Here is a 23,323-nt window from a genome sequence, read left to right as displayed (position 1 = left end):
CTTTTGACAGATGGTTAGTTCGTTATAAAATTTTAGATGGCACTGCCAGAACCTCTTTTGGCGGTGAGAGATAATAATGATGGCGCCCGCCAAAGTTGAATTTGTTTTGAAAGTCGGCCAGCTGGTGTTTGATCTTGAGGACTTGTCCTTTTTGACCCGATTATTCCTCGAGTGGACATCGTAGTGGAAGAACTTCTATCGCAAAGCCTTCAGTAATGCGTCTTGTAAACAAGAAAGGCAAATTATCGTGATTTATCGTCCCGGCCATGCGGTTATTCACAAGAAACTTCCGCCCGTTGACCCGTCGAGTATTTGGGGTGATAGGTGTCATCATCAAGTACGGTTGCATCGCGCACTGCACATTTGAATATGTTGCCGACATTGTGGTCGTGAGTATAATTATTCTTTTTTGAAGCTGTGCTTTTACATTTTAATTGTAACTAATTTTAACCTGCAACTTTCAGTGCTCCGGCTCGTCAATGGAACCAACCTTGTTCACAAATAATGTTTTACTGACTGAACACATAAGTCCTCGACTCCAGAAAATCAAAAGAGGAGACATCATCGTTGCCAAATCACCCACAGATCCAAGACAATTTGTATGCAAGAGAGTCACAGGCATTGCCGGAGATAGAGTGAAGAATGGATTTTATTCAGAAATTGTGGGTTTCTTCACATGTCCTTAAATGGCAAAAATTAAATCTTTTTCATTACAGCAGATTCCTCCTGGTCATGTCTGGCTTGAAGGTGACAACAGAGGAAACTCGACAGACTCCAGAAGTTATGGTCCTGTGCCAGCTGGTCTAATTCGCAGCAGGGCTATTTTGAGAGTTTGGCCCCCTCAGGATGCATGTTTGCTCACAAAGCCAGAAGAAGAGTAGTTGTACAAAAGCAGCAGAGAGGATGAAATAAATCATAATTCTATTTTAATTATAAGTTGATACACATTGATTTATGATAATTATATGTAAGATCCAATTGTGAGCTAGTTCAAGCTAATCAAACGCAAGTGCTCATAATAATTTTGATTTACAAGAGCTTCTTGTTTCTATTATCATATTTTTCAATATGCATCTTAATTCAGTGAAATCTTGAATGTGATTAAAAAAATCACTCTAATACTTTTATTACTTAAAAGTAAAATTTAGTAAAAAAAATCAAAAAAATTAGGGGAAGTAAACTGAATTATTCCATTAAATTAGTACTGCGACTAATGGCCTTGACGTGGAAAAAAATCTAAGAAAAAAACAAGAACTATTAGAAAGCACCAGCACCACATCTATTTTCTAAATAGATTGAAAAAGATTGTTTATTTTTAATTAATTTAAAAATATTTATTTTATTGGTGCCAATAAATTCAATCAGGCAGTATGAGCTGTAATAAATTTAATTATAATATAATGTATAATACCATGAGACTACCTTGCTATGTTCACACGTGTTGGGTTGGGTTTTCAACTCTACAGTGTAGGGAAATAATAAATCTAAATTTTTAAATATATAATTATGAAACATGACAGCAGAGCACCATGTGCACAAAACATAATTTTATCTCATTAACTAATTTTACTAAAGCAAAGGACTGCAATTTTTAATTCTAATCACGCAACGACAAACAAATGAGGTGTAATTAAAAATGCACACCGACGCTCAGATCCACAGCGGATTACAATGTACAAAATCGCGTAATCTCTCTACAGTAGTTGTTATATAACATGCAAATAAGCCGTGCAGGTTGCAGAAAATACAGGGACTCCGCTGTGCACACTTCGCGGATTTGTCGAGTGATGGCATCGTGGACGGCGCATGCGCACCACCGGCGCCGCACTCACGCGCTTGGTGCTTGGTGTGTCTGTTCGATTTGAGAGAAGTGTCCGCCTTTGTCTTTCCGAGGCCGCTCGCTAAATACGAGCTACGCGCGAGTGTCCGGCCGGTCGGACAGTTGAACAGACTCCTCGTTGGTCATGTGGCTCGTGCTCTTGTGAGAACCGTGGCGTGTGTTAGTTTGATCGTACGCAAGTGTGTGTGAATGGAACTGTTTTAAAAACGAAGAGGAACCCGGAAAATCAATCGCCGAGCCAAAGTGAGTTTCCACCGCAGGTTGGGCCTCCCAGGGGTGCCCTTTGCTCACTGTATGACATGAAGTTTGATCTCAGGAAGCCGGTTTCGGATCGGGGGCTCTTGGCGCAGGCGAAAGAGTCAAACTGGGCCGGTTTTGGGCCGTTCCGTAACCGGCTTCGTGGGGGCCACTCCCTCTCTTTTGTGTCACGCTAGCCCGCCCGCGCGCCAGCTCCGGGCCTCGTCACGGGACACGGGAATATTTTTTTCCTCCCTTTATTTACATTTTTTTTACTTCTTATGCCAAAAATTCGTAATTCAAAGCAATAAATAATATTAAATTTTATCCAACTTGTAGAAATTTGGTAAATTTATTACAAATTCTGCGGTTTTCCTCATTTATATATCTCACAATTGCATACAGTCATACCCGTTTTCATTTCCTTGTTTGTTAAAATTTTTGGTTCCGTGGCACCGACGAGTGCTTTCCCCATGAGATCACCGTCCGTTTGTTTCGTCGCTGTCATGTCCAAGCGATCTAATAATATTAACGAACTCGGCGTGTGGTTTCAGATGTTGAGCAGCCGGACCAAGCACACCCTGCACTGCTGCCTCTTCTTCTCGCTGATCACCGCCTTCGAGGTCTTCACCGGCGGTGCCCGCATCGGTGACTTCGCCGACCCATCGGCGGGCATCGACCCCTGGCAGCAGTATGGCGTCCTCTGGACCATCGTCCTCTACGGACTTCGTCTGCTCGCCCTTCTCTCTCTACCGCAGGTGCGTTTTTGATATTTCACCGCCTTGGAATGCAGACTGCATTGTCTATGGGCGCCACCGATAACAGTTTATTTTTGCCGCAGTGCCATTTTTCAACATTTTCTTATCAATATGAGACTAAACAATCCGAGAAAGTCTATTTTGCAATTTATTTATGAATTGTGTTTGTTTTGACGTGTTTTTGTCAGCAAACAGTGTCGGTGAAGCATCTAAAGTCGTTAAACTACTTAATCCTAGAGTAGTGCAAGCTTTTGACATTTTAGTGAAAGTAAATCGATACGGTAAAAATGTACAGAACATGCCAGAATAATTAAAAATTTAAAATACAATTTTGATCAATATATGTTTCAATGGAATTTTTTTAATTGGAAATTTTTGTTTTCTCAGGTGCTGTTTAACTTCTTTGGCCTGACACTGTACAACGCCTTCCCTGATGGCGTGCAGCTTAAAGGTTCGCCACTTCTGGCGCCGTTCATCTGCGTGCGTGTGGTGACGCGTGGCGACTTCCCGCAGCTCGTGCGGCGCAACGTGCAACGCAACCTGAAGCGCTGCACCGCCGCAGGCCTCGAGAACTTTATGATTGAGGTGGTGTCGGACAAGCCGGTCGGTCTCGCGCCAGACCGCCGCGTGCGCGAGGTGGTCGTTCCGTCGACCTACCGCACCAAGACGGGCGCCCTCTTCAAGTCACGAGCCCTCCAGTACTGCCTCGAGGACGACGTCAACATGCTCGGTGACAACGACTGGGTGGTTCACCTGGACGAAGAGACCCTGTTGACGGACAATGCCGTGCGCGGCATCCTCAACTTTGTGCTTGACGGAAAACACCCATTTGGACAGGGTCTCATCACCTACGCCAACGAGGACGTCGTCAACTGGGTCACCACCCTGGCCGACAGCTTCCGGGTTGCTGATGACATGGGCAAACTCCGCCTCCAGTTCTCCATGTTCCACCGGCCGTTGTTCAGCTGGAAGGGGTCCTACGTCGTCACGCAGGTAAACATTTTGAAGAAAAAAATTCACTATTTTGTAGTTCGGTGAATTTTTCTAGAAAAAAATATAACTAAAATGCCATCAGCACTTAAATAATTTTAATAAATGTGCTGGATTTATCGGCTAACAATTTTTAGATTTTATCTAGTTTTTACTATTAAAATTTAAGTTTTCTTTTTTATGACGTTACATTAAAACAGCAGAACAATCACGCCTCTTATTAAACTCTAAATTCATGTCGCGTTGCCCTCAGCAGATGAAATTCATCATCGATATTATTGAATGTTGAGAACCTTCTTTCATCTTCTCACGCGCTCATGTGACTCACCCAGTCATCCTTTCAGCCGCGATAGCTGATAACCTACGCGGCATTTTTGTCACGGCGCTGTCGCGCTTTTCATATCTCTCCAGCTTTAAATGTTGGCTGGTCGGACTTTGCCATGGGCCGTCTAAGACGACGGGCAAATCTGATCGCTGTGATTGTGGCCGTAATCAAGTGAATGATAAGAGGCAAGAACACGTGAATTCTGTTTTGCCACGCCAATATCTGGAGAAAACATATGAATGGCCAGAGACATTTTAAACACTTGGCGAAAAATTAAGTAAATCGCAGCCTCATGCGTGTGGCCCATTTGTTGTCTGAATGAATGTCTCGCGCTTGACGCTCTGTGTGCTGAAATTACCGCCTGCTGGCGAAGCAAAAGCTCGTAATTCAAAGTGCCACCAGCTGAAACGAACCAAACGGCACACAAATCTACTTTTGCAAGCACAGTTGTCAAGAAAATGCTGATGAATTTAATTTTAATACTGCTCTCGTAAATAATTTTCATTCCCCATTTTATTTAACTCTGTTGATCATTTTGCGTGTTCCTATTTTAATAATATTTGTGTCAAAAGAATTTGCCTTAAAAAAAAAAAATAAAAAAATAAAAATAATACAAAGTTTGAAGATTAGACATAAATTTAAGAGTCTACTCTGAAGATAGCGTTCATCGTTCGAGCAAATCTTTCTCTTCGTCCATATTCGGCACTCTATACGAATGTTCTCGCACCGTGAAGTGTAACCAAGTGCGTGCGTGTAAGCGCCTTTAATTTTTTTCTTCCTATGCTGCTATAGCTAATTTTGACGGTAACAACAGCTGACCTTGAAATTAATTTTTTCTGTAATTATATAAAAAAAAATTCGAGACGGGCTACTCGGGCGAGAGCCAGGAAAGAGCAAAGCAAAGCAGAAGGTCGCGGGTAAATTCTCGCGCTTTCCTACGGAACTAGAGAGGGTGTCGCTTCTCGCACGCTCGTTAGCGCACAGATTTCTGAAATGCGGCCTGCTTTTTATCCAGTGCTCCAATCTGCAGCCTAATTAGCACCCTTTCTTGACTTGGCTCCAACGGTCTCGCTGCCAGCAGAGTTCAAGCCGGGTAGAGAAAGAAATCGCGTTGGAGAGAAATTATTCGAGCTTTCTCAATATTAGATGAAAATAGCTTACCATTGCATTCAATATTTTAATTCTGTCTTCTTTAAGATAAATTTTATTGCTTTTAAACAAAATTGATAATAGAAGCTTCTGGCATAAAAATTTAATACAATTGCAAAATTTTTTTACTATGGAAGTTTCATAGCCCTGCGATGAATCATGGAATTGTTGAAACTTTTCCTCTTCCATTCATTATTTTTAATATTTTTTGTCCGTCCATTGTATCATGTTATCAGCCTGATGAGTTCCCCCCGACAAAAACACTGCACAGCTCCCACAGCTCTTTCACGTGTCCAGCTGCGGAATTTGGCGAATCACGCCTCGCGCCTGACGATGAGCTATGCATGAGTCATTATACGCGAACTTCCTGCCGCCCCGGAAACTAGCAGCCCAGTCTGGCTACGTATTTTTCGTATTTTTTTTTATCACTTGCACGGTCTCTCCCTTGTGTATAGCTGGCTTTTCACGCCGTCGTGTGTTTGTTTGTCCGTTGCCATCACAGCGATGACCGTCGCTGACAACGCAGGTCGATGCAGACTCGAAAATCGCGTTAATTTCCGCGTCCCTAAAGTGTGGCGCCTTTTCCTGCCGCAGTGTAATTTATTCAGACGAAAATTGGAGAAGCAGCAGGCTGATTTATCTGTCGCCGTTTATTTTTCGCGAGAGAGGAAAGCAAGCGATTTGTCACTTTTGCTGTCGGAAGAGGAGACGGGACAAAAAGGGCATGAATTTGTCTTTGTGAGAAATGGGACGTTTTTGTTCAGGATAGGAAATGGTTTAGAACGCGTGCGGCTCTTGAAAGGCAGCTCTGGAGCTGGAGATGAAAGAGCACTTTGAAAGAATGGGTCGGTCCTTTTTCAAAGAAACAGAGTCCTTAAGAAATACATCTGCAGCTAACGTGCTACATTTCTTGAATTTTTTTTTAAGAACGACTTCTTTACAAATAAATAACATAAAACTCTTTACTTTATTATTATTGTTGTTTATTCCTGTCCGACAAATATTACATACATGTTATATGCACAGATCACAAAGAAAAATTGAGATAACAATTTTTGGGAGGGAAATGTTTTTGGACAAGAAAAGGCGCCGCCTCTAGCAAACATTTTGCATAAACATTTTACTTATCAATTTGCTAACCCAAATGCAAAATATTGTATTTTTTTTTATCTAATTAAAATAAAAACAGGACCTAAATAAAATTGCCAGAAAAGTTTTGAAAAATATTATTAATTTTGAGGTATATAAATTTTTATAATCAAAGTATTCTCCTCTTTTATTTTATAAGTAAGGCAATTTTCAGCCTTAGCCTCTTTTCACCAGTCGATCAATATAGAAAATTGTTTGTTTATTGAGTGCGTGTAAGTGGGAAAGGACAGGAGTGCACACGTAGCAAATTCAAAACGTACACACAACATACACACAGGGCAATACAAGCAAGGTTGTCGAACCGCTTGATTATTTATTCATGACGAGTCGATTAGCGTGCATGCAATTAGAATTCTAAATCACCAGCGAATGCTTGGAATAGCAAGACCTTAATTCTGCGACAAATAAAGCAGCTATTTATGAAAATATTTTATCAAAGTTATTAATAACAAGCCATTAATAATTCTTGTGAACCGGTTCAAGATCAAAGTCCATATCAGTCTGTATCCTTTAGCACTTGGCAACGATATTTCTGATGTTTTTTTTTTTTATTTCTTTTCTTTTCACATGTTAAACATTTCAAAACTCCTCTACTCTGATTGAATTCGAGTAGCGAGCGCAAGACGAGACCAATCAATTGATTACAAGATAGGAATTAATAAATTTCTCCGTCTTGCCCCTGCAGTCTCAATTTGCTGCTCGGACTCTTGAACAATAGGAGACGATCAATCAAGTTGATTGGTCAAACGGTTTCTCCTCGTCTGAGAAAATCGGCAAAATTTCGAGGAATTCTGCCAAATCTGAGCCAAGCTATTTTCTCAAATTTAGTGGAGCAAAACGCCTGCACGCTGTGTGTGTGCGAAAAGAAGTTTCTTTTTGAATCAACGTGCTTTCTTCGTCGATCGAAAGAGTTGTATGTGTTTATTTGCTTAACGAGAGAAGAAAAGAGGCCCCGGCGTTTGCTCTATTTGAAGTCACTGCCAGCGCTCTCTTTTCTTTTCACTCCATGTCCATTCAAAGAAGAGTGCACGCGCGCCGCGTAATCAAAAAGCGCATGCACATACTCTCTTTTCATTGCGAGCAATCACACCAGAATCTCAAGATGAAAGGCCTAACGCAAATTACGCCCATTTTTATAGGGGGTTTGCAGTAAATTGGCCCGTGCAGGGGTACTTGGCTCTCGTCGGCGCCGAAACGATCATTTAATTTGTCAGCGGCCGGGTCGTAAAATTAATATTGTCCGGCGTTTGCTAATAGGGCTGGGGCCGCTGGCGGATTGTTCAAATTCACGCCGGCGACGCGGATTTCATTGATCACGTGTTCGCCGAGTGCCGAAGGCTCTTCTTCTCAAGGACGTCGCTACTCGACGCTCGTCTCCCCGGTGACTCGTTAATTTCCATAATTGCCTTAATTAAGGAGGAAAATTTCGTTCCAAGAATAGATTTCTGGAGTTGGTTAAACCAGAATAAAAAATATAAATACTTTTCAAATGAAGTTGATTTGTGTGCCACGGGGCATTATCTGCCCATTTTGAGAAACACCATAAAAAAATTGTAAGCAAAACTACAAAACGTGAAAAGAGAATAAAAACATACATATTTCTGAAAGATTTTGGGGGGGGACAAGAAATTTAAATTTACTTAGCTATTTAAATTGAATTTTAATTAATTTTGAGAAACAAGATTAAATTGTTCTAAAACTATTCTAACTGCCAATTGAATTAATTGCAATTATATGATAATATTCACATTTTTATACAAAAAATTCTAATATTATTTGATAAGTTAAACAGACTGTAATTTATTTCTACCATGGAAATTCTCAGACACCCAAATCAATAAATTCGAGGAATGGTTTAAATAGAGCGCCATAGTTTATTTCTAATTTATGTACCGTTCTCTGGTACTCGGCATTGCTTCAAACAGTTTGCAATGGCCACGGGCGGTTCAGCAAGCAACTTTTGACGCTTTGAAATTCTCTCAGCTCTTCGTCCGTCTTTCATAACCACGCAAACAAACCAAGGAGCGAGTTTCCATGTTTGTCTCTCGGTTCGCATCCCGGCCGGGCTGCATTTCAATCGTACCTGCCGCAATACATAATCTGAGGCGGCCGCGCACCGAGTCGGTTCGATAACCCGCGCGTCGCGTCGCCTCTCCGAGTCATTGACGTCGAGGAAACTTTTGCTGCGCTCCGCACATTCTGCTCGGCATTATGATAACAAACGCGACAATAACGGGTGTTTGCATTTTTATCGCGAATTGGAAAATAGCAAGTACTGGAGAAAATCGGGCAAATGCGAGACGGCGAGGTAAAAATAAACCAAGAGGTGATAATCAGGCCGCGCCGCTGAGAGCTAAAATCAGACCTCTTGCATGCCTTTTGTGATGCCGCGCGCGAGCTCGGCGAAGAAATCAAAAGTGAGTGACGTCGGCCGTTGTTTGCAGCCCGAGAAATTTACACTCTTTTGTCTCCTCACACGAACAATGCAGGTTTACAATAAAAGTTCACTCTTTTACAACTGTACTTTTGCGTAAAAATATGTGGAATGAAAACGCGTTGTGATTTCTTGATATGTTTTTGCATGACTTTCAATATTCAAAGTATTTTATCTGACATTGTGTCACCAACAAACTATAAATCTCTTTTATTGCCTTAATAACTTCACCATAAAAACAAAGAATAAAAATTAGGGCAATTAAATCGAGGCATATAATGGAGATTAAAATTGATTTTAATTTCTAGTAGTGATTTCATTATCAATTTGTCTGGGCTTCAAAGGCCTCTGCGCCTATTTTTGTCTGAGAGCAAAGTGCCGCTTAATTTTGGCGTCTCACTTTGCCGCTGGATGTCACAGGCGAGGAGCGTGTTTTACAGCGGTGTCGTAAAAAGTGTTATCGCCGGGTGCAAACACCGTAGACGTTTGGTGAATCAGTCAAGTTTCTGCGTGCAAGATGGGTACATATTTTGTGTTCGTTTCTTGGAACTGGGTCACGTTATTTTCCTTTATCTAGTACTCCAATTAAACCTGAAAAAATAATGTTCCACAATGGTCTAAAAAAAAAGGTGAACTTGTTATTTAAATAACGTTAGTGATCCTGGCAAAGCATTCTTATTTATTTTCATTTAAAAAATCTTATGGAAAATTTTTTGATAGAAATTGTTGCTGGAGCATTAAAAATTTATAATTTTTTAATCTTTCTGTTGGTCATATTGGAATTGGCTGCCGCTCGAGAAACTTTGGAAATTCATTAATTTACAAATCGCTAGAAATTTAATTTCAATTAAAATTTATTATTTTCTACGCAAAAAAACTTATCAGAAAAGTCCATCAGAATCTCAAATTTAATTTTATTTTGGTTGTCATACCGTTTAGGCAAAAATAAGGCGGAAATATGATGAAACTTCAATTAAAAAAATGGTCAAAATTGCTCAAAAAATGTTATTTTGCAACTTGCGTCTAATTGTAGTGGTGAGTAATTAATGGCTATTTTTTGTAATTAACTGATTGTGAGACTTTATTGGGGGTAATTATGTGCTATCTCGGAGCTTACAAAGAGGAAAAATGTGATGCTCTTCAGCCTACGCATGTGTGTCAACGCGATAGAAGTTTATATTATTTATTTCCATTTATCTAATACTTTGCTTGTATATTACGCTTGCCTTGGACTCCTTGCACTCGCCTTGACAGCTTCAAAAGGCACTGCTTTGTTCGCCTGGGAAAAAGACCGACTGATGCACTCGCGATTCCCCGGGGAACTTCTGTCTCAAGATTACAAGGTGCTCAAAATAATTGCGCTTTCCTGGAACACAGTCGATTTTAAGTAAAAAAAATGCATGGTTTCAAAAAGGGTCTGTTATGGAGCCGCTGCTGTGACGATGTGGCGCGGCGCGAATCGATTGAAGAGAGATCCCTTGGCGGATGGTGTGTTGCTGCAGTTTGGGCTGCGGCGGCGACGGTGAAACTGGGCCGAATCGATATTTTCCGAACTTCGCGGAAATCGCGTGTAGATTCATTCCACACGTCGGGGCGAGTCGCATAAGTTTGAACACGACTGCGGCACGCCAATTACCGATTATTATATACACCAACCCATGTCATGCGCCTACACAGGATCATTAGTTTTATTTGTTTTTAATGGGAAACGAAATCTGTTGAAGGTCTATGCAGATTTGGTATTGACCATTACCAAAATAGCCTACAAACGCCAAGCAAGTGCAAAATATTTAATATGGTACAAAATTTGGCAACATTATTATATTTTAGTGCTTCTCGCTATTTGTTTATGAAAACCTAAGCATTTTGGCAAGTATTTTGCGTAATAATCTGCTGTTGAAGCCGCAAAACTGAGCCTGCCAATATTTGGAAGGTCGCAGAAGCCATGAGCTTGAATCGTTACAATCTAGTTAGAATCGGTTACCGCGGCAAGGGTTACGCGCGTGCCACTGCATTACCATTACGCGTGTGACGTCACAGGGTGCCACGACATTTCCGTAGGGAGACTTGCTTGCTCGCTGACGTGCCCTCAGTTGGACTCGGAAAGGGTGTGGCGCCAGAAACACTAGGGAGTTTGGGACAATATTATTTTTCCCACCAAGGTAAAAATAGGAGAGAGCGAAAGGAAAACAATTCCCTCTGCGGTTGCGAGAGACACGGTGACAAAATACACGTGTCGCAACACAAAGGGGGCTGCGTTTTCAACACAATCCCTGCGGGGTTATCTTCTTGACCAACGAGACTCTTGACATTGAATAAATAAGCTAACACAGGAGGAAATCGAATAAAGAAAGATTTGCCTTTTTAAAGGTTCATTAAATTGACCAAAATCTTAAAAACCAATGTAATAATTAAAATTTAAACAGATTTTTCAGATTTTTTAAATAAATGAAAATATTATTTAATTTAATCAGTGCCATATTATTTTACAAAAATAATAAATTGATAAAAAAAAGACCAATGAACAATCAAATTAATATTTTATTTTATATAAATTATTGATGGATTCATAATAATGAATATTGGTTGTTTATTTAATCTCTAATTTTTATCTTGAAGCAAAGTCAGTAAATATTTATTGAGCTTTGGTGTCGTTGGCTTCAACTGCGGTTTTGCGAGAGCGTCTTGCGCGGCGATTTATGCGTGTGCTTGAAATTCCCACCACCTCTACGTACCTGCAAGACAGGTGCGGGCGACCTTGGAGGCAGCGATGACGCTGGCAAGAAGCCTCCCGAAGACAAAGAGTATCAGCAGCGAGTCGCGTTTTTTTATTATTCTTTCTTCTCGCATCACGTGATAGTCGAGTGCGGACTGCGGCGGACCAACCGATATTCTCCGCGTGCAGTTCATGATTCGAAAGGGTCAGAGCGTGCCAAAAATTTCAAATAGAACACTCGCGTTCTGATTAACAACAAATTTTTAATTCTCTGAACACAACGAGGAAAATGGAGAGATGAATTTCAAATTTAATGTTCAGTCTTGGTTGCTAAAATTTGATATATTTAGAAAAAAAAGTTTCACGTGATTTTTTTTTAAATTCCGCTTTGGAGTTTGAAATAAAAATATAAAAATCATATATTTTTATACTCTGCATGTGAACCCTCTTGTTTCTGGATCTCTTTTAATGCGGGCAAAAGTTTTGCAAAACAAGGCCAGAACACGCAGTGCATTAATCTACCTGGATTAGAAGTTTTGCCCCAGTGGAGCAGTTGAGCGACCAAACTAATTACATATTCATAAATTGTTTGTTTGCATTAGCCAGGCAAAGCGTCCCTGGAGCCGAATTGCGTCTGCCAGTGGCACACGAGGGAAATAACGCAGAGACGAAAACCAGAATAAAACGCCCTTCTGGATAACTTTTATTTTTTCATAAACCACGCATAGATTAAAAGACAGACTCGCTTTTAAAATCTACGGAGAATTTATTTCTGCGTGGGAGCTTTTGAGAAAAGCCGTGACGGCCGGAGCATTTCAAATTCAAAAACAAACGCCCCGGGACGTCTGCTTTGGATCAGCGGCGCGGAATTATATTTACGCCCTTTCGCCTCGCTCCACTCGAGGGCCCGAAATAGGCCCTTATCATGTACGAATGCGGCACAATACAAAAATGCCGGCGCTCGTGCACTTGACACGGAGCCAAGCAACTCGTTTCCCTCTCGCCTGCGCGACACAATTCGCAAATGAATGAGGGTGTCGGGCAGGCGGACGGACGGCAGCAGGCAGGTGAAAAGCGAAAGAAAGGAGACGAGCGCTGATTGATCTCTGCTGTTCGCTCGGATGCTGGAAAATAGGCCGGCAAGGACTGAAATAGAGGTCGTTTTCTGCTTGAATTTTACTATATATACCAATGGCGCTCCAAAGCGGAAATGTTGAAGTTCACACAACGAGGGGGAGACTTATTAAAAATAGAAGGTGCAATGTTCATTCAATTCTGTGCTGATTTTTTCATGCATTATATTTTTTATATTTGGTTGGTGGAAGAAATTGATTTGATTTAGTTTTATATATACATTCCAAAAGCATTGATAATTCTACTAAGAAAAAAAACCTTCAAGAAATAAAATTTGACATTTGAAGCAGTTATATTTATTAAACACAAGGCGCATGTTTGATATAAACAGTATATGTAAAAGTTTTAAAAGGAAGTACTAATTTTTCCTTTTGTTTGTTCACAGATGTCGTGGGAGCGAAAGGTTTCGTTTGACAATGGGCCGGACGGCTCGGTGGCCGAGGACTGCTTCTTTGCGATGCGCGCCTTCAAAGAGGGCCTCTCGTTCAACTTCATCGAGGGCGAGATGTGGGAGAAGTCGCCATTCACCCTGTGGGACTTCCTGCAGCAGCGCAAGCGTTGGATGCAGGGCATTCTGCTGGTTGTCCACTCGAAGGTCATCCCGATCCGGCACAAGCTGCTGCTGGCCGTGTCCTGCTACTCGTGGGTCACCATGCCGCTGAGCACGTCCAACGTGATCCTGGCCGCGCTCTTCCCCATCCCGTGTCCACCCTTCATGGACTTTGTGTGCGTCTTCATTGGCGCCGTCAACATCTACATGTACGTGTTTGGCGTGATGAAGTCGTTCTCGCTCTACCGCTTCGGCGCCCTCCGCTTTGTGCTCTGCATCCTGGGCGCCCTCTGCACCATCCCCTTCAACGTTTTCATCGAGAACGTGGCCGTCATCTGGGGCCTCTTCAGCCACAAGTACCGCTTCTACGTCGTTTCCAAGGAGCTGCCCGCCACAGTGACCGTCTGAACGAGATCCTCTTTCCGAGGGCGGCAAAGTGTGGACGTTCACAAGTCGCCAACTTTCTGCCAGTTTCTGTTGACCTCCCTCTTGTTAACTAAACGTTATATTCCCGTGTGGACCGGTTGAAATTTGTAAGGTCGATTCAATCAAGGACGCTTTTCCGCATCCGAATTTCAAAGTTTGTAAAAATTATCAATTAAATTTTAATTTGGCAAGAAAAGCGTCGCACTTGCTTCAAAATACTCTTTCACCTTTCGGCATTGTTGAATCCCACTGTGTCTTATACTTACTGGCAAAGTTAAAGTTGCAGTATTACTGTAGACTTAATTAATTTACAACTGCGTTAATTTGATGTAGCAGTGTATATATTTTTTTACTTTTTTCTCGGTAATTCGCGATCGTTTTTTTTTTTTTTCAAATTATCCGCTTTCGCGTGCAGCGTTATTGAAGAAGTTGAATGAGTGCACGGCTCGGTTTAGGCGAGGTCGTGTGCGATCCCGGTGCCTCATATTGGGGCATTTGCCGACGGTCACCCCGCTTCCTGCGATAGACTTTAAAAGTCGCTCCCATTCTTTTTTGCAAACCGCCATTCCATCGCCCAGCAGCCGCTTGACCAATAAAGACGCCAAGCAATAAACAAATTCGAGCAAAAGCCCCGCTCGATTCTTGCAAAGAATTTGCGGGGCTCCACTTTCTTCGTAGCAGAAAATTCCTCATACACAAACACCTTCTACTACATTTTCTGACTGAATTGTGTGTTGTATACATTTGAGAAAAAGAATATAGAAGCAAAATTTTCCTCTTTGTCCGTGTGTTTGTCGATTGTATTTGTTTGTGTAAATAGAATGTTGTTGTCCAATCGCAGCTTCGCTTTCGCGGCGGAGCGTTTTAACGAGAGAACCAACTGTAAATTATTATAATTATAATTCCGCGTATAAACGGTGTAAATTAAAGAAATTCTTATTGAAATTGTACGTTACAAGCGGCAAGTGCGGACGGCGAAAGTCCGGAATGCGCCTCTGACTGACGAGCTGCAAAAAGTGAGCCAAAAATTGGCCAGTCGTGTCTTGGAATAATGTTAAGGAAATTCAAAAGCGGCAGCTTTTTGCACGAAATTTGTACATATAAAAAGAAGAAGAATTGGATGCACTTTTTCAAGATGATTCGATGAGCCGTTGCGAAGTAGATATTTTTAAAAGAAGGAATCTAACTGTGTAAAAAAGAGAGCCGCTGACACTTTTGATACGGACCAACTGATTGGAGAAACCTCTAACATTTCATTCATTCGTCACGAGAGAATGAAGTTTTGAGCACAAAAACATGATACTGTTGTAAATTCAAGCGCACAATGCAGACCCTTAATTCAGGATTTTGCACATATATATTTGGTTAATTAAATAATCAATAAAATTAAAAATAAATTTATTTATTTTCACTAAGCATTTCCAGAATTTTGGGTCTTCTCATTTGAGCAAGGTTTGTAATTGTCCCCTTAATTATTTTTCTTTGGGAAATTCACATTGTCCTCCCATTTCCGCCGCTCTCCTGTATGAAATTATGTAAAAGTAGTGCCGAGTGCGTAGTCGATGCAGCGAGTGCCATCATTTTTGTCCGCGGACGTGAGTGCAGTTTTCGTCGACGTTTTAGAGCTCGCGGTCACACTCGTTCGTCCCAATACTCTCCACTTAATTATGGATTTTGTGAATACACACGGTTATATGGATGCGTAAGAGTTGATGAAAGAGAAACGAACACTCGCATAACACGCCGAGATTCGCTTGTGAGGTTTAGAAAAGAAACGCGTTTCTGCTGATGTAAAAAATAATATTCGCCATGATTGAATAAATGAATTATGCACGCATTACAAGTGATTCGAAACATGTGTTTTTCATTTGGACATTATAATCTTCCAACCCTATAATGTTGTTCTGTATTGCACAGTAAGTAGGAGTGAAGCCGTTCAAATATCCAAGCGTAAACTTCCTTTGTTAATCCTTTGCATTTCACTTTTCCTGTCACTAGAGACGCATTTATAAGGTTTGCCCAATTACTTTTATTTTCAATTTCTCTATTTAACATAATCAAATGAGCAAAAATGAAAACTCTGGATCAGGCAGATTATAATATTTTTTTTGTTTACTGGCCACTTGATTGTGAATTAGATTGATTATATCGCAGTTGAGCGCCAACCTGATAACTTTGGTTGTCAGGTGCATTAGCCAAACTGCTTTAGAGCCAAGTGCTGATTATGATTAGTAAAAAGTGCCGGGCAGGAGGTCGATTATTATCTTTCATATATGGTATAGCATCCTCCAGTAACAAACGTGTATAATTTACATGAGGAGAACAAGCGTTGCATCAAAGTAAGGCGCTGCATGTTTTCAAAGTATCATTATTGAACGCCTTTTTATCTATACAATACCAAACAACACCTCAAAAAAACAAACACAAGAAAGTTATGAATCTGATTCGGCGTTTTGCCAAAATACCAGTCTCACTATTGATTTCTGATCTGATCAAATTTCACGTCGGCTCCCAAATCAATTTGGTCGACTGCGCCCGAAAATTGGCGAGTTAGGCAGCCCGCTCGACGAATCTGCTGGACCGGCTGCAGAAATGAAACTTTTTTGCTGCGTTATTTCATTATTGACGGAAAATTAATTGGCTCGTTAGGTAGCAGCTCTAATGAAGCAGGAGGCCGGGAAAGCGAAGCATTCAATCAGCCTGGTTATCAGCAGAAATGAAAAAAAGTCTCCGCCGGAAAATATGCTGGTGACGTGCGAAAAGCCAGACGAGAGATAACTTGATTTGCGCCGTTCCAATTTTGGAACTTGCTCCTTAATAGAAAAAGTTTCTGTCTCAATCTTCAGCGCAAAAGCAATTTGTCCGCAACAAGCGCAAATCAAACGCCCCCGACCGGCTTCGCTCATCTTAATTTGCTCTTAGTTCTTTTCTCCCAACGGGCATGGAGGCAGACGTGGAAGGCACATTAAATTCAACCCAACTATGGGGCCGTCGTCTGACGCTGGGAATTAAATTTTCAGAGCTCTGCCGCAAAAAAAAGGGTGGCGCTGCTGGGAAAGGGCGCTATTTGCTTTTATCGCAGAGGCGTCTGCCGCTGCGAATAATTCATTTTATTCCAGCAAGATAAAATTTTACAGCCACCCGAAACACATGTAACGGCGCAATTTTATCGACCTTTTTCCCAGAGCCACAAAATTTTACGAGAATGCTGCACTACAACGTGAATAACTGTGAAAATATTTTTCTATTTCTTTAAATAATTTTCTAATTCAGTTTTATCGATGATAGTGTAATATTATTAATAGATTAAGTAGATTGTAAGCATTGAATAACTGAGGAAAGATATTAAAAACGTGACATCCTCAGCACAATCATTTGAAGTAGCAAGTTATTGTACGCTGTCCAATCACATTGAAATAGCCTGACAGTCGTCTATATTGACGCAAACACTCACGTTGGCGATTATATTGATATTAATTTATAAGCAATGGAGGCGCAGAGATAAATAGAGGAACATCGCGGCCTCGCGATGACTAATACATAATCGAAGACACGCAAACAATCAGAATCAAGAAAGGACTCTCGTGTACATTTCCCACTTATCACTCAATACCACGTGGTCAAAATAGTTTTCCTATCTTGGCTCGGCAAACAGGCACTTGCCACCGTTTTATAATCATTATGCGAAAAGTTTTAAGCCATTTCAATTATTATGTATTTGAAACAGCAAACTAATCTACAAGGAAAACAATCCTAGAAATAAAAATAATGTGTAATTTTGCTGTGTTTTTTGTTTTCAAATTAATTCATAGACTTCAAATTTAACATGTTATGTCTTATAAAAATATAATCAATATTGATTCATTTAATCACCCACAACATATTCACAACGTTTGATTGTCTGTAATAAATATTCACGTAAAAATGAAATAATTAGACAAAATTAATGTTTTTCCAGAAAATCAGAAGTTTTAAGTAAAGATAAAAATGGAGGATAATAAAAAGACACCTTATACTTGTCACTATAACTCTAAAAGATATCACGTTTTTACAAAATTAAATGACAGCAAAAAGAGAAAAGAAAATGATGATTACTCGTCTCCGTTTGCGTGCGTTATAATTGACAAAAGGAGATTAAAAAAATAAAAAAAGTGTGTTTGCACAGCAACACGAGTTATGAATCAGCTCAGAGACACAGTGATAAGATTGGGCAATTTGAAAATAAAGGTACTAAACAATCTTCTTACTCATTGATCGGAACTTTCTGAGTGCTTTTGAGGTCGTTTTTTGAGCATACTTTTATCAGACAATAGACTGTAAGCGTCATAGCTTTAGTGTCATAACTGACAGTGCAGAAAACAGCTCCTTCGTCAACTACAGTGCAGCAGCACTGAAATCTGAAAACGACATATTCATCCAAAACACTTAGATATGGCTGAAATATATCTTTTCTATAATTATTAGAACTCTGCCAGATATTTAATTACTTTGTTCATGTTGATGCAAGTGATATCAAATTTAAAATAAAAAATTGAGAGAAAATTAAAAACAGAATCCTTGTCAAAAGTCAGAATTATATTTTTTTCCCCCAAAAGAGTCAAATTAACAAAAGATTTGAAATTTAATTTTACTTGTTAACATTTTTTATTTTAATATATTTTAGAGTGAGTTCTAAGAATTTGAATTTGTCGGATTTGTAAAATCTTCACTTCAACATGCACATTAGACCCACAGCTGAAAATGGCAAGGATTTACCCCTCATAATCAGACTCACGGCACTAGCTTGAAGTGGGAAAGGAGATTTTCACCATCCCTGCAGCACAAACCGTTCCATTTTATAACGTGCGATTCGGAATTACGACTGGCCTGCCGAGAGCATTACACGGAAAATGCATCTCCGTGCGCCGGTAAAAAGGCGGTCCAACACGATCCAGACACGGGAGCAATGAAAGCTGCTGGTTGGAAAATGCTATTTTTGCTTGCCATGATCTCGTTTTCTCTCGTCTGCTATTCGCGAGCATGAACGTATATGTTTGGGCAAACAAACAAATAGATGGAAAACAAACCGGAGCGGTCGCGCGCGTGATCAATATTTAATTTCCGCAGTCACCAGTCGTTGAGCAAAAAATTGCGAATAAAAAAAAGATCGACGAGACATTTCACATTAACTAACTGGAAACTGTGACACCCATTCATATCTAATCTCACGACCAATTTATTAATGACAGTTGCCACGTTTTTTAAATAATATGAAACAAGGTATGCCATTTGTATAAATAATTGACGTTCTAGCTATAGGTAATAAAAATTTATCCTAATTCACTAGATTTTGAGGGGCAAATCCAAAACTGCCAGCCGGTAATTAATTGAGAATATCAGTAATATCAAGTTCAGAAAGGTTCTGCAACGCGTTGCTTACATTATTATATGTGCATTACTCTGGAAGCTATCAAAAATTCAGATGGACGCAAAGGTGTTATCAAGATCTGAAGTGTCGCTCCACGTCCATATCGATTTTCCATTGCGTCAACAGCCGTGGCATATATTTTATATGTTGCTCTGGTATGCGTGGAATTGAAATCAGTTCGAACTCAAAAGAGAGGAGCGAAATGCAGTAAAACAGAGATGGGATTGTGCTCGAAATTTATTTCTCTGTCTTCGATTTTTTGCTCGGTACCATGGGAATGTGCCATAGCGCAATAAGGGTGGCGGAAAATAATCTGTAATCGTGTTTTTAAATTATGCATTCTTAATGCATTTAATCGTATTGCGTCTGTGAAATATATCAACATTAAAAAATCCAACAGCAATAATAATTTCAATAGTCAATAGAGTAATACTTAAAAAATTTCATTTTCAAAAGCTTGGATAATATTGTTTTGTTCTTATCTTAAAAATATATTATACTCTTTGCTAAAAAAACTTTATTTCTAAATTGTTTATACTTTTCAGTATAATTTTCGTTTGTTGGGTTACTTTTTCATTTATTTTTACCCGTTTGCTTTGAGTGCTTTCTTCAATTGCCTCTTTTTATTTGTTGAGATATTATCAAAGTTTAACAAAATGCGTTTTTTTTACTTTGGCATGTATTTATATGTCTTTTATTATACATATGAGAGCAATTTATATTTGTTTCGTTAGATTGAAGAGGTAACTAATAATAATAAATAAAATTGATTTTATTTACACTTTATTTAATGATAATTAAATAAAATAAAAATTTAAATTAAATAAAATTTAAGGCGCAGAATTGATAGAAATAATTTTGCGATTCGCTTATTTTCTCTAACCCTAGCCAGACCCTAGCATGAATATTAAAACACCCCCGTCTAAATTCATGCGCCTCTCAACATTATAGTGGACATATTTTCAAAGCCCGACTGTTGAATTGTTTTTATAGGGTGCGCCTTCCGCGGTCGTCCAGCTAGAGGAAAAGTCGTTTGTTCAAAATAGTTTCGCATTGCAGCAGCAGGGCAATATCACACGTTTTGTGTTTGAACCACACCAGAAATAAATGTACACATACCTCAAGAGCCCTTGTGCTTGCGAGCGATTTTGTCGCCAATGGCGTTTGTTATTTATTTTTATATTAATATTATTTGTTTACGCAGTGCTTTTGAAATGAGTTTTTTTTATTCGTAATAAATCAAAATCAGTATATTTCGTGTCAAAATTTTTCAAATTAAGAATTAGTGCAGATCTCGTGCAAAAATGGTGCAGAAATGGTGTGGAATCGGTCCAGCTGTTCTGCATCAGTTCTACACCAATTCTGCAGCTTTTCTGAACCAGTTGTGAACTAGGGGTCTAATTAAAAATAGAATGGTTCCATTTCCATTGCTATTTCATTTTCCATGCTTAAACATTTAATTTTGTTGCCTTTTTCATAAATGGTCTTATATTTTGCAGGTCATTGTCATTTTCCGTTTTGTTCATGGCGGTTGTTTATTTATTTTTAAATTAAAATATTTGTTAACAGTGCTTTTGAAGTGATTTATTTTATTCATATTAACTCAAAATCTGAATTTTTAAGCTTTTTCGTATCAAATTTTTCAAATTTAGAATTTTTGCTGATATCTTGCTAAACCGGTTCAGCTGTTCTGCATCTTTTCTTAACCAGTTCTGAATCAGGGGTCTAATTAAAGATGGCAGTGTTTTGAAAATTATCTCGTTATTTTTTTTAGTTAAATCCCAAAGTAGAGTAAGCTATGCAACCCGCGCTTCATGCATGTTTGGCTGTCAGTTTTTATGGTCATATTCTTTTGAAATAAGGTCGGTGGTATTGAGAATAATTATATTTCCAGAAATTATCTATCGCCTCTATTTCTATTTTATGACAGAGTTGAGAGTAATTTGATTAGTAGTGATGATCAGACATCAGACGTCAACTTTAATTTTAAACAAAAAATTTAAAAGGAAAATTATTAGGCTGATTTAGATTGGCTGAATAAATATTCAATATTATCACACGTGGTCTGTATTTTTTTCTTCCTGTTTGTAAGATATGCTATTAAAATATTATAACAAGTTCTAGTCTATCACTCTAGATAAGCAACAACAGCAAACAAAATAAAATTTTCAAGTGTTTCAAAAACAAGTTTCGCCGAATTAAATTTCTGTGTGAAGCTATTGGCGTCTGTTTGCAGGTAAGAGTTATTATAATGGCATAAAATATTAGTTTTACTTTCCTGGTGAATAAAGTTCAAAGGAATTTTTTCGTTTTATCATTTTCTAGCAATCCTGAAGCGGAAATATACTTTCCTCTGATCTTTCTTGGCCGAGTTTTCCGCCGGCACCTGCCGCAGGCCAAGATAAATATTTGATTTGGCCTGATTGAGGTGGGCGCTGGCCAACACTTAGCAAATGGAATCGCGCACTTGATTGAATCACGCGAGCCCCGTAGTTGAGAGGGCGAAATAATAATTGATGTGCTGAGAGGGCTGCCCCATCAAATTAATTTTCTGTCTTCCTCTCATTCATCCCTGCCAGGCCAATCACGTGCCTTCTGCAAACCCATCAGACCAGGCATGAATTATGCACGTCAATAGAAAGTGTAGTGTGGACAAACAACCTTTTAAATGCTTGGCCGTCTAACAGGTTTGAAGCTCGAAACTTCTCAATTTATTTTATGAAAGTTAAATTTTTGGCTGAATTTTTAGGAGAAAGAGACAAACTGTTATTTAAAAAGTTTCAGCCTTTGAAATTAATCATATGGAAGAAAATTATTAGGAATAATAATTTTCTTACTATTAGATACATAATTAATATTCATCTTTAAAAATCTCAAAGGAATAATCTAACAAACTAATTTATGACTTTTTTTTAGTTAAATGAATTTCTCGATGAGAACTACAGACACTTCGTAAAATCTGGAGCACGTGCGTGCCGCTGCCTCTCGGCAGACGCGGTTTGCTTGGGCGTTGAGGTCGATAACACCCCCCGTCCATCCACCCCAGCAGCCACAACACGATCGATCGGCTAAAGCACAGGGACCACGCCTTCAAGCGTGCCAACCCTAGATTGGTAAGTGAGTACCGGGTGAGCAACATCGACAAACAGAAAAGCTTGGAGTTCTTTGAAGTGGTGAAAGTAATTAAGTCTTTGCAAAATTTAAATTATCTCATTCAACTCAGTTATTTTTCACTTCAAACCTTAAGTTTAAAAAATAAGCTAAATAAACTCAGATATTTAAAAAAAGAATATTCCGCAATATATAAAACAGACCTTTAGTCAGTGGGTAATAAAAAAAAATTAGCAAGGAAATACAAAAGTTTTGTTACGAATTTAAAAATTGATAACTTTTAATATTAATTTAATAATAATTGATCAAATATGCACTTATGTGGACGGTAAAATAAAATACTTTTTAAATATAATACTAAGGAAGTATATTACCTATTTACAAAATAAAAGCTGTTGCATAAATAACATTTGCCGAATCTCTTCTTTCTTTGAGATGATCATAGAGGTAGTTACTTTCTGTCGAAAGGATCACTCCAAACTTTCATATCTGAAACATAAATAATTTCTATATTATCTGAGCCAATTTTATTAATTTAAAAATCATTTAAATTCAAAATACAATTATTTATTAATGATAATGAATTGATAATAAGAAAGTAACTTTCAATATTACAATCATGGCTCACACGTCTTAAATAAATAATATGTTATTTGTTATTGTACTTTAGGAGGGAAGAAAAAGTGAAGTAAAAATTTAATAAAGAAATAAAATTAGAAATCATTATGTAACCGACTAACCGTCAACAATAATAATCATGATTTAGTTACAAGATTTTATTACGGAAAGGATTTTCATTAAAAATGGTACCATATTTTTCCCTTTATAAATCATTTTACTTGATCGTCTTAAAAATTTAATAATAAAATTATATAATTAGAGAAAATATTTGAGTGAAAAAAAAACTTACTGCCAGGCTGGATATCCTCTTGCTTTATACCTTTCCTAGTTTCAGCTTGAATTTTTTCTGTAAGACAAATGACAAAATGACCAAATTTTGTAATAAATAATGCAAATTTGTATGAAACTTACTCCACTTTGTGGTGTCCATCATTGGTTGCACAACGATCGGATAAAGAGCGATCCCGATGGCTCCA

The 23,323-nt window shown here is 38.9% G+C and overlaps 2 protein-coding genes across 3 annotated transcripts; both read left to right on the top strand.

The window, feature by feature from the left end:
• The first annotated feature begins 77 nt into the window (after nucleotides 1-77).
• LOC132200506 (mitochondrial inner membrane protease subunit 1) lies at nucleotides 78-930 on the top strand. Of its 2 annotated transcripts, none has more exons than XM_059626009.1 (3): nucleotides 78-389; nucleotides 465-662; nucleotides 717-930. In XM_059626009.1, the coding sequence occupies exons 1-3, from the start codon at nucleotides 267-269 to the stop codon at nucleotides 879-881; spliced, it is 486 nt and encodes a 161-aa protein (XP_059481992.1). In that variant the 5' UTR covers nucleotides 78-266; the 3' UTR covers nucleotides 882-930. The 2 variants fall into 2 exon arrangements, with proteins under 2 accessions (XP_059481992.1, XP_059481993.1); XM_059626010.1 differs by having other exon boundaries at nucleotides 80-389; nucleotides 720-930.
• An 897-nt stretch (nucleotides 931-1,827) lies between these two features.
• Nucleotides 1,828-14,103, top strand: LOC132200505 (beta-1,4-mannosyltransferase egh). Its single transcript, XM_059626008.1, has 4 exons — nucleotides 1,828-2,083; nucleotides 2,632-2,835; nucleotides 3,223-3,828; nucleotides 13,118-14,103. Exons 2-4 carry the CDS (start codon nucleotides 2,632-2,634, stop codon nucleotides 13,688-13,690), a joined length of 1,383 nt encoding a protein of 460 aa, XP_059481991.1. The 5' UTR covers nucleotides 1,828-2,083; the 3' UTR covers nucleotides 13,691-14,103.
• Nucleotides 14,104-23,323: the final 9,220 nt, after the last annotated feature.

Source organism: Neocloeon triangulifer, unplaced genomic scaffold, assembly GCF_031216515.1.
Source record: "Neocloeon triangulifer isolate White Clay Creek 2 clone unplaced genomic scaffold, ASM3121651v1 ptg000014l, whole genome shotgun sequence".
In the NCBI taxonomy this organism is placed as follows: Eukaryota; Metazoa; Arthropoda; class Insecta; order Ephemeroptera; family Baetidae; genus Neocloeon; species Neocloeon triangulifer.
This window is presented reverse-complemented; position numbering and strand designations above follow the sequence as displayed.